Raw genomic sequence first — 13849 nt, forward strand, 5'->3', positions numbered from 1 at the left:
TTTAGAAAACCAAAAATAGCCGTTGCACCTAAAGTTTGCACGCCGCATCGCATGGTGAAATAATATTTTTCAATTCTCTTCTAGTTTTTGAGATCTTAGTGTGACAGACGGACAGACGGATATTTTGCACAAACCTAATAGCGCTTTTCCCCTTACGGGGCCGCTAAAAAAGTACTTTTCTTTGTGTCTACGAACGCTTTGGACCTCAAGGTTCATTGGCGAATGACAGGCTGGTCACGTGTTGTGGGCTCGGAACAAACCCTCTAATTCTAGCCGTCCCTTAGTGGGGTCGAATGTTGCTTGATCACAGTTTATTTTTAAGAACAGTTAAGAATGAATAGTTGATCGTTATTTAATCAATGTCTGGTGAACGGAAATGAAAAGAATTTCACATAGCGGGAGGGTTCTACTTGTGGAGCATTTGATGCTAAATAAAACGCTTGGCCACTTAAGAAATGTATTTAAATTCAAGATTTAACTTGACCACATCTTAATACAAACGTAAGGAGAAAAAGGCTTAGAAGTTCGATTCATTCATAGATGTTGTCGCTGTTGTATGTGCACATCATGTTGTCCTTATTTACAGGAGCTACTTGGAGCGAGGGATTCGAGAGTTTTACGACGATGGTGTCCAGTACATCGAGATGAAAACGGGAACTAAGGTACGTAACTCCATCATGAACGACAAATAGAAATCGAGACTATCGTTACAGTAGGCCTCAACATTGACAAGCGACGCGCAACCTGTGGGCAGTTTATACCAACAGCTCATCTGGCATCGCGACCTGTAACGTCGTAGGTCAGTTCTGAGGCCTTATAAAACAATTGTTCTCGTAAAAATACACAAGGTAGTAGTCATCATGTGGTCAAGAGAAACTCGGTCTAAGAGTACATACAGTTGTGTTTATTAATATGCTTTAATGTACAAATCACAGCCTTCACTGGTACCCTGAGATCTTCATTTGGAAATTCGGGTTCTTTACTAAACCATTCTCGTATTTACATATGAGTATATTTTATAAATATCTATAAATATTATTTCTAACAAGATTACAAAGAGAGTTTGTGTTATCACACAAACTCAGAGGCGGCCCCCGTCAGATCCCTTAAGGACCACCTATTTGCAAGGATTATTCAAAACGTGATTTTGCTTTGATTGTCAAAGTTATTATGTTTTAAAGACTCATTTGGCGTTAGAAAAATGTTTTTTTCTGTTAAATATTTTACAAGTTTCGGATTTTCCTTCTAATTTAAAGATAATATAAATCATAAATATTAATCAAACCTACCGCTGAACGACGGGGATGACAGCGAGCATCTATAAACCTGGGACCTGGTCGTGTGGTTTGCACGCTGGACTGTAGATCGGATTTATCGACGGTCCAGGGTTCAAACCCTGCCCGCTCCCATCCCCCGCGTCCTGCGGGAGGTTTGGACTAGGAAGTAATTATCTTCAACTCTGAAGGAACATCCGAAACATGTAAAACAAACAAACATTTTAGTCGTTTTACGTAGGCTAAAGGATTTTTTCTAATCTAGATTTTTTCTACTAGATCTAGATTTTTTAAACACTAAATCTAGATTTTTAACACTAAATCTATATTTTTTTTACAATAAATCTAGATTTATATTCTAATTAAAATCATTATAGATTCTAGATCTAGTGGTCTGTAACCACTCTTGAATACGCTCTTGGAATTAAGTGACTGTAGTTTGATTTAGATTTTATATCGAAAAGAGAAGTTTTATCGTCAAAATCATCTGTTGGGGGTTTTCCACCTCAAAATGCTCTGTAGGGGGATCTTAAACTCAAAACCATCTGGAGGGGTTTTAAACTTTAAACAAACGCCATCTGTAGAAGAGGGGTTTAAACTCAAAACCCCCGAATGGATTGGCTATGCTCAAATAATTTTAGTGTGTAATTTGCTTTTTTTTTATATTGAAGAGGTATTTTTAGCATTAAAACCCCTCTGAATGGGGGTTTAAACTCAAAACCCCTTTGGCTGCGTTCATAGATTTTAGTGTGAGTAATTTGCTTTTATTTATATTGAAGAGGTACTTTTTAACTTCAAACTCCACTGGAGGGGAGTTTAAACTCAAAACCCCTTTGACTACACCTTAAAACATTTTGAGTGAATAATTTGCTTTGTTTTTATTATTAAAGAGGTATTTTTTTTACCTTCAAACCCCGCTGAAGTAGGGTTTAAACTAAAAACTAAGTCAAAACCCATTTAGCTACGCTCATAACATTTTGAGTGCGTAATTAACTTTTTTTTTATACTGAAGAGGGGGTTTATCGTAAATTTTGGAGGGGGTTTTTAAATCAAAATCTCCCTTAACTGTGCTCTTGGAATTAGGGGATTTTCGTTTGCATTTTTGTTTTGTTTTGTTTTATAGAAGAGGGGGGGGTTAACTGCAAAAACCCCAAGTAGGGGGTTTAAAACTCAAAACCTTAGTAGGGAATGTTTGCGAGATTTAATAAACATTAGTGCACCGAGTTCTTATTAACATTTCATTTAAAGAATTCATTCCATATGACGTCAAAGGAAAAAAAAATCCTTTACGTCACACGGCCTAGTTAAACGGACATTTTGCACAAACCTAATAGCGGCTTTTCCCCTTACCGGAGCCGCTAAAAATGAAATAAAATTGCACAAACTATTTATGGATTGCAGCCAAAAACTTATAGACAAATTGAAACGTAAAAAAACAACAACTTCAAAGTTAGAAACAACAAAGATCTAGATCTAGACATGTCAACAAAGATCTAGATCTAGACATGTCAACAAAGATCTAGATCTAGACATGTCAATAAAGATCTAGATCTAGACATGTCAATAAAGATCTAGATCTAGACATGTCAATAAAGATCTAAGACTAAGACTAAGACTAAGACTGCTTTATTGATCCTTACGGAAATTTGTTGTGATTACAAGGACTCGTTTCGCATATAAAGACAACACAACAGAAAAATACACATAAATACAACAGACAACATAAAGAGTCTAGATCTAGACATGTCAAAAAAAAACATATTAGATAGATAGCTAATGTTTGTAATGATCTAAAGGAATTGATATCTTTCATATCTTTAGTCTGACGCTAATGGGAATGACGCTACCGAAGCTTATTTGGAGCTAGTACTAGACATTGTGAACCAATTCAAATCGGAGCATCCAGATTTTATAGGCGTCAAAATTATTATAGCTGGACGCAGGTAAATAGCTTTGAAATTGTCAGATAACGAGATTCCAAAAGTATATAACTCTGAATGTGTTGCACTTTAAATTTTCATTTACGTAAAGTTTTGTATTTTTTAAAATCATAACTGTAACTAAAACAACCCGCTGATAGGTCAAAATGCTTCAACTATGCCCAATTTAACCATATTATCAATTTCCAAGTGATGTCTTGAGTGATTGAAATGCTGTCCCACGAAAACCGCAGACTAAAACTCTGCGACCTGGGCAAGTTTAAACTCAACCATTCATTCATGTGGATGGGTTTTAATCAACGAGTCAGTTCAACAGAAGATCCTCTCTGATACCGTCAGAGTTGAACTGAGTTTTAAATGTCACCCTCCTCTTCTAGTTTCCATGACATGCTCTCAGTATATTAGATGAAAGTGCAAAGTCAAACAGGGCCTTACCAAACACCAACCAGCAAAGCTTTGCCCCAGTCGAGCATGCAGGAGTAGGCCTGGAGCTGTTGAAGGCTCCAGAGAAAACCAAGTGTGAAGGTCGGCGGGCAATGACCCTCATAACCAGATTATAGAATGTCGAGTTCAGACTACGCTTCTTAAGACTCAAATGATAAGGTTCCCACTAACGATCTGTTGAAAACAAACATTCTGTCTAAGCTGGTCCTAAAACTTTGCATCTGTTACTTTTTCCTCCTCTCAAATATTTACCACTGCATTACATATTGTTATAATCACGACATAGCGCCAATTATTAGAGCGTTTTGTTTCACAAATTTGTCAACAAATGTTTTCAGGGGGGCGTCATCCCAAGCTGATAACATCAAGAAAACGGTGGCGTTGATGAAAAAGTACCCTGACCTGATCAAAGGGTTCGACCTGCTCCAACAGGAGGACAACACCCACTGGACCGTCGAGTTTGCCAATGAACTATTAAGTGAAGAGGATGGCCAGTCACGTGCTCCATTCTTCTTTCACTCCGGAGAAACAGGTAAGGTCTTCAACAGGTTGTTTGAAAGAGGTAAGAGAGTCTCACAATTGTATTACACAATCTGTCGCCGCAACAAAAAGATGAATAAACAGCAGGTAAAATCTTCATTCCTGCGATTGAAGTTTTCGTTTGATGGGCATACGTGATAGTAACTATTGATATTTTTATTGCTTACGTCATTTTGTCTGATTCAGACTTTATGTTTATGTGAAGGATCTACATTCAGAGTGACATGTCTGACGTAATCCTAATCATATCCCTATAAAAAGATTTTGTATTTCCAACAAAATGAGAATTGAGCACATCACTTTGACACAAGGGCGTACATGTTTTTGAAGAAGCTTTTGAAGTGATTCTCCTCACCTTCACCTATCCCTTAATCTGTTGGACCATTGGGGCACCACACAGGATCTGTCAACCGTCTTTATCCATTCCTCTCTGTCCTTTGCCTTGGATAGAACTTCACTCACTGACAGGCCTGTCCATTCTTTGATGTTGTCTTCCCATCGTTTTTTCTGTCTTCCTCTATATCTTTTTCCTGCTACTGTTATCTGAAGGAAGGTCTTTGCGAGCACTGAGGACTTTGTGATGGGGCCAAGAGTTTCAGTTTAAGTCAGCAAGTCATCATGAGTCCAAGAGCTATATAGATCCGGTTTCTTATCTGTTTATATGTGATTCGGTGTTGTGACACCTAAGATCTTTCTGTTGCATCTTATTTCCATTGGTAGGATCACTTCCTCAACTCTACCATAGAAGTTTTAAAGTTGGAGTCAAAGTATAACACAAACATTTTTTATCATTGATTTTTCAAGTGAATTTTGTGATTTTCAAAATCAAAATAGGCATCAAGTTGCATTTCTTGCTTTAACTTGATCTGGGTAACTTTAAAATGTCATTTTCTGGGGTCTTGAAATATTTAGAATTTTATGACTTCACATTTAAAATGGTGCTTTATTTTTTTTTTTCAAACTTAATATTTTAACTATTCTAGTTTTTCGCTAATATTCTTTTTTGTTTTTCAATTTTCACTATTGCTAAAAAAAAATCATTTAGAATAAAAAAAAACAATTTAAATTGTAGGAAAAAAAAAGAATAAATACATTTTTTTTTTAATTGCGAAAAAATGTTCAGAATCCAATTGATGTCCTAATGTCTTGAACAAATCAATGGAACGTATATGTTAACTTCAGAAAATAACCTTGACCCTTGTTTCTGTTACAGACTGGACTCAGTGGGTAGATTTTAACTTGGTGGACTCAGTGCTAATGAACGCTACTCGTATTGGTCACGGCTACGCAGTGTATCACCACCCGAAGGTCATGCAGGCCGTGTTAAAGAATCAAATCGCCGTGGAGCTGAACCCAATCTCAAACCAGGTACTGAGGTAGACTACACGCAAACTTGATGCACGCGGGAACAAGCAAAGAGACTTACGAAGAAATCTAGACAGACCCAACTGTGACCTACATATTTTGCTTCCCCCTGATAAAACCGTTGTTTTCAAATATTATGCGCTCTGAATAACTCGCAAACTTTTGTTTTAGTGATATATCACCATATTATATAGCAAGTTAGTTCACATTGTGATATCAAAATTTATATAGCAAGTTAGTTCACATTGTGATATCAAAATTTATATAGCAAGTTAGTTCACATGCTATATTACGAATTATAGTACAAGTTAAAGGATCCTGTGGAAAATGTAAACATTGATCTACTTTTGTTCAGATGTTAATTTCTTTCAGATACGCTTCTTTGCCAAAGCTTTGCCATTTGTAGGCATGTCACTAAAAGGATCTTTAAAATATTTTTCAAATAAAAGCTATTGAAGTAAAGTAGGGCTGTGGCTGAGGCGGTGAAGCGCTTGTTTTCCAGTCCGAGGTGCCGGAATCGAATCCTGGTGACGACTTGGATTTTAAATTTCGGGATCTTTGGGCGCCTCTAAGTCCACCCAGCTGTAATGGGTTCTGACATTAGTTAAGGAAAAGTAAATGCAGTTGGTCATTGTGCTGGCCACATGGCACCTCGTTAATGTTGGGTCACAGAAACAGATAACTTTTACTACATCTGCCCTATAAATCGCAAGGCCTGAAAGGGGAACTTGTTTTCTAAACTGGAGTAGAACTATAAAAATGTATCACAAATGGTTGCCTAAGTAATAAACATGAAAGCCCCAAACATACCGTCAAATAAAATTAAACCTGTATGATGACATATACGATCTCGCTTTATGTTAGCAGACATCCTACAGTCCCGCAGACATCGGGCTATGAAGAGTCAACTGTAATTTATCTTTACTTTCCATAATCTTAACATTTTTAAGATAAAGAATTTGACTTAAAAGCGTTTTAATCCATTAGCCACATAGAATAATTTGGATAGAACAGTTATTGGCTTTGAAACATTATTTCATTCAGTATTCTTCTTTTATTTGGAGAAAACTCAAAGTCATAAATTACTTTTTACCAGGTCTTGGGTCTTATCAATGACCTCCGTAATCACCCTGGTGCTTACCTGATTGCTAACGGCGCCCCAGTGGTCATCAGCTCTGATGACCCACCAGTGTGGCTGTCTACTCCACTATCCCACGACTTCTATATGACCTTCATGGCTCTCGGTGCAGTCCACGATGACCTTAGGCTCCTGAAACAGCTGGCTATCAACTCAATCACGTAAGATTTCTTACTCTTTATGTTGGGTGTATTATTGTGGAAGAACAGGCTTGTATTTGAATACTTTCTCAACAAAGGTTCTGGTGTGACCTCGAACTGAATTCGTTACTTAAACTTAACTCACTACGAAAAACATGTCTTTTCACTTTGACAGTCTGGGCTTGTCTAGCCTAGACAGCTTACGACAGTGCCACCTATGTTGCATCGTCCACATTGCATAGACACCAACCAATCGCTAAGCTTCTTCTCACCTTCACCATAGAACACACACATACACACACACACACACTCCATTGCAGGAATATTAATCGACTTTAGTCTTTTTTTTATTATTGTTTCGTATATACCTGAATATAATTTGATTATCGGAAAGAATGAGAGAATAAAGTTAACAGCTTAAAATGTACTTTGACAAATAGGTTCATTTTATCTCCCCCTTCTGTTGCCAAGTAATACTCAGTTGTACTTCTTTAATGCTGTGCTTCTATTGTTGTTTAACTCTACAGCTACAGCACCATGACGTCTGAGGAGAAAGCAGAGGCCTACGACATATGGCAGTTTCGCTGGGACGAGTTTATTGATGCTGTGATAACAAAATATAGTCTTAAGTAAGAAAAGTGGTATGAATAGTTTGAACACATAATTTTGTGTTTTCAGTATATTTACAAGTTTTCATTTTGATTATGTTCGTTCAAGGAATTACAGTTAATACATCTAGATCTAGGTTTATTGTATCATCTCACATTTAAACGGCAGCAAGATCGGTCGATGTGAATGTCATGCGTCTGTCAGGTCTTTGTTGTATGAAATTATTAAGTATTAATGTGTTTAGTTATTAAAAGCAATGTGAATTACAAATGTGTGTGTGTGTGTTATAATTACTTTATAACATATATTACTAATTTCCCCGAATTCAGCCTGACAGCCTCACCATACACACCCAGTTGTGCAAAAACTAATAAACGAGGTGTATGGTGATTTAAATCAAAATATGAATTTAATCTAATATTTGTACAATGAAAATAATATATGATCAATGATATGATAATCAAATATAAATATATATAATATGATGTGAAAATTCAATACTTGTAATAGGATTACAATAAATACTTAATTAGTATTTAAATATACGGATAATCACCTTAACTTATAATGTTCAGTAATATTGTTCACAACAATATGTCAAGACAACAACTGGCCATACAAGTGGATCTATCTTCCAGCCAAGATACTGCTCAACGACGATCAATAATCAATAAGTTCATAGTAACATCAACGCTCACAACTTCACAAAGCACCGCCCAGGTCCGCAATCTGGAATCTGGAACCTCAGACTCGAACCTCAAACTTGAAACATCAGACAGAAAACCTGAGATGAAAACCTCAGTCCTATAACCTAAAACTAAGACTTGCGATTTCACTCCTGAAACCTCAGACTGAAACCTGACACTGAGAACTTCAGCCCTGATACGAAAGCCTTAAAGAAAGACAAATAAAAGATTGTGGAAACACAAACTTAAAATCGGCCCCCGAAGTGGTCCACCCAGGCAGGCTTCAATATTTTCAGAAAGAACATCCGAATGAAATTATATCAAAGACAAATGAGAGATAAGAATGGAGAAAGAAGGTTGACAGATCATGCGTAGTGCCCCAATGGTGCAGCAGATCAAAGGATAGGTGCCAGTGAATGCAAAGTTAGATGTGAACCTGGCCTAACTAGTTCCCCTTTCAGACCTTGTGGTCTATAGGGCAGATGATGTAAAGTTCATCTGTTTTTGTGGCCTACGGTTAACGAGGGTGTCATGTAGCCAGCACAACGACCAACCGCCTTTACTTTTCCCCAACTAATGTCAGGTACCCATTAGAGCTGGGTGGACTCAGAGGCGCCCAAGGATTCGAACCAGGGACCCTCGGTTCGGAAGCTAAGCGCTTTACCGAGCCTCTCCTGGTCTATAAATAATATAAATATTGTGAAGAGGTTTAATCTCTTATTCGAATCCTCAAGATTTTTGAATAGAAAAAAGGTTTAAAAAAATGAAGTTTATAAGATTACTATTCGTTTTAATTTTGGTCTAAATTATAATGCATACTAATTAGCTTTTTCTCTTAAAAAAACTGCTTACATAACTGATTTTAAAAATTAGCATTTTCGCTTTCAGAAAAAAAAAAGTAGCCGTTGCATCAGAACTTTGAATGGTCTAAAATATTGTGATGTCGGATTTTCAATATCTTTTCTAGTTTACGAGATCTAAACGGGACGGACGGACAGACGGACAGACATTTCGCACAAAGCTAATAGCGTCTTTTCCCCTTTCGGGGGCCGCTAAAAATATTAATATGATCGAATCCAAATAAAAAATAACTTTACAATATGAAATAAAAACTCACCTTAAACACAAGATAATCCTTTAAGAATATCTAACAAGGACAACGATAAGGCTATTCAATATCAGATCCAAGGAGAAATTGAAAAGCTGAACAAAATATAGCTTGCTTCAGTCTAACAACTTGTGGTGAATGCACCAGACGAGCCAAGACAATATACGTCATAAAAAAGTATGACGAAGCGACAAGGGGAGATCTCCTAGTGCACACAAATAAAATCAATGTAAATGACGTCATCAAAATAGATGAAAGCGGCGCTATTAAAATGTGAACATTTGTTGAATGTGTCTCTAGCAGCAATCAGGTTACGACTTTCAGAAATTCACATAATACATAGAAAGAAAATATGCACTTATTGATATACCCAGAGCTAGACGGCCAACCGAAAATATAAACCAGTGTTCCCTTAGTCACCACTAGGTTTCCTTGTGTCAATGTCTGTGTTGAAGTCAGTTGAAGAGCTAAATGAAATAAATCTTCATTAGAATTTTGTTCTCTATTAATTTATTCATTTTGTTTTTGTTTTCGATTTAGTTAAAACGTGCAACATCTCTTAAATGGTTACCTATTGCAATCATTGTATTGAAATACAGGTCGTAGGAAGGAATTAGGACGTATTTGTTTATTTTCTTATTGTTTGAAGGACGTGAGTAAAGTATCAAAAGCGTTTTCTTGCATTTCTCACCGCAGAAACGCATTCTCCTGACATCTACAGCTTATTATTCGTCAGTGAGGTTCGGGGCGAAGCCTCAACGCTAAAAGCATTTTCTGGCATTCTTCACTGCAGTAACGCATTCTCCTGACCTGCAGCTCATTATTCATTCTATTATAAAGTGCCTTTTGAATAATGAGAAAAATATTCTAATATGAATTTATAGTCCCTTAATACATTGCAAATAAAACCGATTTGTTCTTTGAAAAGATTAGATACCCCACATATTTAGATTAAGGTTTTGAAGATCGCCGCCGAAAAAAAAAATTCGATTAATAATATTCAATAAAATGTAAGCATAAATTGTGAGTTATAGTCCTAAATTTATTTAACTAGAAAAATATGAGATAGAGTAAAGGTTGGAAAAAGTCGACTAGGAAAAGATTATCTGGCTTTTGAACTCATCTCAACCGTGACTGTTATATTGAAAAATTTCGTTTGAATTATAACTTTTCCAAAGCAAAGTCTTTCTTAAAATAGTTATGATAAATTCATGTCAAATTACACAAACTCTGTCTGGAAAGGGGAAGGGCGGTAAAATGAAAACGATTAATTCTCGCTCCTTTTTATAATTTCTGCTATTGATTGCATTTTGCATTAAAGAATAGGGGTTGGGCGACTCGATATAAGAATTTACTTTATAGCATATATAAATTATATTAGCGACAGATTTTTGTAATTTTGTAATTTCTTACTATAATACAAAAAGAAAAAGTATTGATTTGTCCGATGGGGGGAAGGGGATTGCATGTATCGCACTTCCACCTGTTTATATTATATAGATATTCGACTAATTTTGTTCACATACTATGATTTCTCCATAAAAGTAGGACCGCCCCCCCCCCACTCAAAGGGTTTAGATGGGAAGGGCGGTGGAGGTATTTGCTCTTCCCTTTCCAATCGGCCAACAGGTGAACGAAATTATATAAAGACCGGTTAAAATACCAATAACAAGTTTTAATCATATAGATATTTAATTGATTCTGTTAGCTAGCTGTGATTTCTACAGATAAATAGGACCGCCCCCCCCCCACTCGAAAGTTGATGGTGGGGGGGGGGGGGGGCGGATTGATGCCATCGCCCCCTCCCGACCCTACCAAATCGGCCAAAATACTAGAAAGGGGGGGGGCGAAATAATCTAAGAATAGGTTGAAATATAAATAATTAGTATATATTATTAACATAAGTAATAAATTCGCATACAAATTGTGTGAATTCTATACTATAATTCGTCCTGCCCCCCCCCTTCAGGGGGGGGGGTCTGCCGAGTGGGGGGGGGGGGGGGCGATCGCCCCTACCGCCCCCCCCCCCGGATCCGCCAGTGGATCTAACTCAGATATAGTATGTCATGAAATGTTTCAATATAAACTTAGTCCAATTTTTACTAAAAAAAAATAAAAAATTTTTTTAAAATATCGCTAAGTTTCCAAGCTAACCTAAATAGCAGCAAAGGGAACATAACTCTCTATCTGTCATGTTAGAGTAAACTAGTAGAAACTAGTAGAAACAAATTATTAAATATTTTCGATATCAAGAAAATTTTACTTTTATAAAAATAATTAAAAGACCAAAAATAAATAAACAAATTTCGCCAAAATAATGTAACCATTAATTGATACGATCCTTGCAGGATAAATGCAACATTAAAGATGTCTTAACATAGAAAACAATAATCTATATTATATACTGGCAGTACACACCGGCCTATCCGTATGATTATAACCAGGCTTTATATTGGTTTATTATGGAACACCCATTTATTTTCATTCTATTTTTTTATTTTTATATACGAGCCACATTTTAACGATCAACCCAAGATACTCTTTTTAACCGTGAATTAGTGTAGCCTATAAGTTACAATGAAATTTCACGATCTTCCCTCTCTTTCCTTTTCTCTTTCTCTCTCTCTTTCTCTCTCTTTTTTGCTCTCATTTTTTTTTAACTTGCGCATTGTAATTTCTCCAACATAGATTTGGACTTGATATGAAAAGACCCTCTCAAGTTTTGGGACCGTTAACTTTACAAGCAACAACAACAAAAAGTCTTACGTACACATTCCTGTTCCCCTTTACCACATTTATCTATGTATTTTGTTCTCGCTAAACACAAATGAATATCAATTTGTTTTTATTAACCGACATTGTATTTGTAACTCCTTTGAATGTAACGAAATGACAATAAATCGAGATTTTCAATAGTATAAGAATTTAGTTGTTTTTGTATTTTGACAGTGTTACAAACTAATGTAATAATGCCATTAAGATTGTTTTTCTTTTATTTAGACCGCGTCTAAAAGGAAGTGGAAATGACGAAAGGCATATTAAAAATAAGGATACATTCTTTATTTGTAGATTGCGGCCTTTTGGGGGAAATATCGAAAATAAAATAAAAGCTTGTGTTTTTTTATCAATAGCAGTCGTTAGGTTGCAAATCTGTCAAAACCAGTTCTTAGTGATCATCTAGAAGGTAAAAGGAACCTGTGTAAGAAATTTCATGAGGATCTGTACGATAGTTTAAGATATTTCATGATCAATGAATCAATGAGTAGCCATCTTCATAGACGTGTCTTGGCAGGCGCTAGAAGGAACTGTGAGAGCTGGGTATGGAGCGGTAGTCTGACTCTCTGGTACCCCCCGAAAGTGACGTGCTAATGGGACCCTGCCACGGGAAAAGCAGCCTCGAGGTTGAATTGGAGGCAATGTTCAAGGCACTGGAATGGCGGAAGTAAAAGTTAGGAACGGGGCTGCTTCAGCCAACGACGTAATCTAATTCACAGACTCTATCTCCGCTCTAGAGGGCCCTCGAAGGGCAGTGTGCAGGTGTCAGAATAGTAGAAACACTCCTTACGGTCGTAGAGCGTCTGCTAAAACTCGGCGTGAACGTTTTCATGCAATGGGTGCCGCCCATTGTGGTGTGGTTAGCCACGACATGGCTGATCACCTCGCAAAAACCGTGGTCCAGACGTGATGGACCGTGCACCTACCAAAGTGTACGATCCCTGGCCGACAAAAGATTGTTGGCGGCATGGTACGATGGCTGGGATGCTTCCGACAAAGTCCATGAGCTCCAGAAACAGCTGAGTAGACCAGACAAAAAGGACGCATGGTGGCAACTCAGTCGTGCGGAACAGGCCGTCCTAGCCCAGTTCCGAGCCGGTCACTGTCTAATTGATGCTTACTTCAGACGGTTTCAAGAGCACAACGACACACGGTCTTGCCACTGCATAGAGGGCAGTTGTACTTGTTTTTTCAGGATTATTTTGTTATAAACTAGAAAACGTTTTCACGAGCAGTTTCGATATTGAAGTAGAGAAAATGAGACATACGCAGTTTCGCTGAAAAATGCACTAAAGGATCACAACTTAGACCAACACACGTCAAAGACCATACTCTCGGCTGGATTGTTACAAATGCAAGTGAACTTATAACAAAACTCAATGTCTTAGACCGTGGCTTGTCAGATCATTTTCTTGTCCACTTTGAAATGCGCCTATAAATAACAAAAAAGGCCCAAGAAAAATGTGACTTCCCTTAAACTTACAGCCATAGACAAAGACTCCTTCAAAATGGACGTGACCTCTGAGCTGTTGCAACAGAGCAATACGGACGTTCTGAGAAATTACAATTCTTTCTTGAAAAAGTTGCTGGATAACCATGCACCGCTTGGAAACAAATCAAAAGGCGAATCCGGTGTGTACAGCTAGTCTCTATATAAAATGCGAGAAAACTAAAACAACAATTATTGCAATACAAAATATGCAAGCTTTGATAAAGCGAAAAATAATCCTAATTTTTAAATTTAAGTACCATTCACATATCATATTTTTTTATTTCACAAACAATAATTCAAAAGTGTAAAATGTAGCTACAGCCACAAATATCGTCACA

General features: G+C 37.0%; 1 protein-coding gene across 9 annotated transcripts in view; it reads left to right on the forward strand.

Annotated features, from left to right (window-relative positions):
- The window catches only part of LOC106050709 (adenosine deaminase AGSA-like), a 69263-nt gene extending 57132 nt beyond the window's left edge, over positions 1-12131 (forward strand). For 7 of the 9 annotated variants that reach the window (XM_056034811.1, XM_056034810.1, XM_056034807.1 and 4 more), the window contains exons 7-13: positions 587-662; positions 3096-3217; positions 3997-4190; positions 5412-5566; positions 6660-6862; positions 7369-7470; positions 11933-12130. In XM_056034811.1, the coding sequence (XP_055890786.1) occupies positions 587-662; positions 3096-3217; positions 3997-4190; positions 5412-5566; positions 6660-6862; positions 7369-7470; positions 11933-12065 (985 nt within the window). In that variant the 3' untranslated portion in view covers positions 12066-12130. Of the gene's footprint in view, positions 1-586; positions 663-3095; positions 3218-3996; positions 4191-5411; positions 5567-6659; positions 6863-7368; positions 7721-11932 lie in introns of those variants that run through there. The other 2 variants (XM_056034806.1, XM_056034814.1) reach the window with 2 other exon arrangements.
- Positions 12132-13849: the final 1718 nt, after the last annotated feature.

This window comes from Biomphalaria glabrata, chromosome 7 (assembly GCF_947242115.1).
Source record: "Biomphalaria glabrata chromosome 7, xgBioGlab47.1, whole genome shotgun sequence".
NCBI classification, from domain to species: domain Eukaryota; kingdom Metazoa; phylum Mollusca; class Gastropoda; family Planorbidae; genus Biomphalaria; species Biomphalaria glabrata.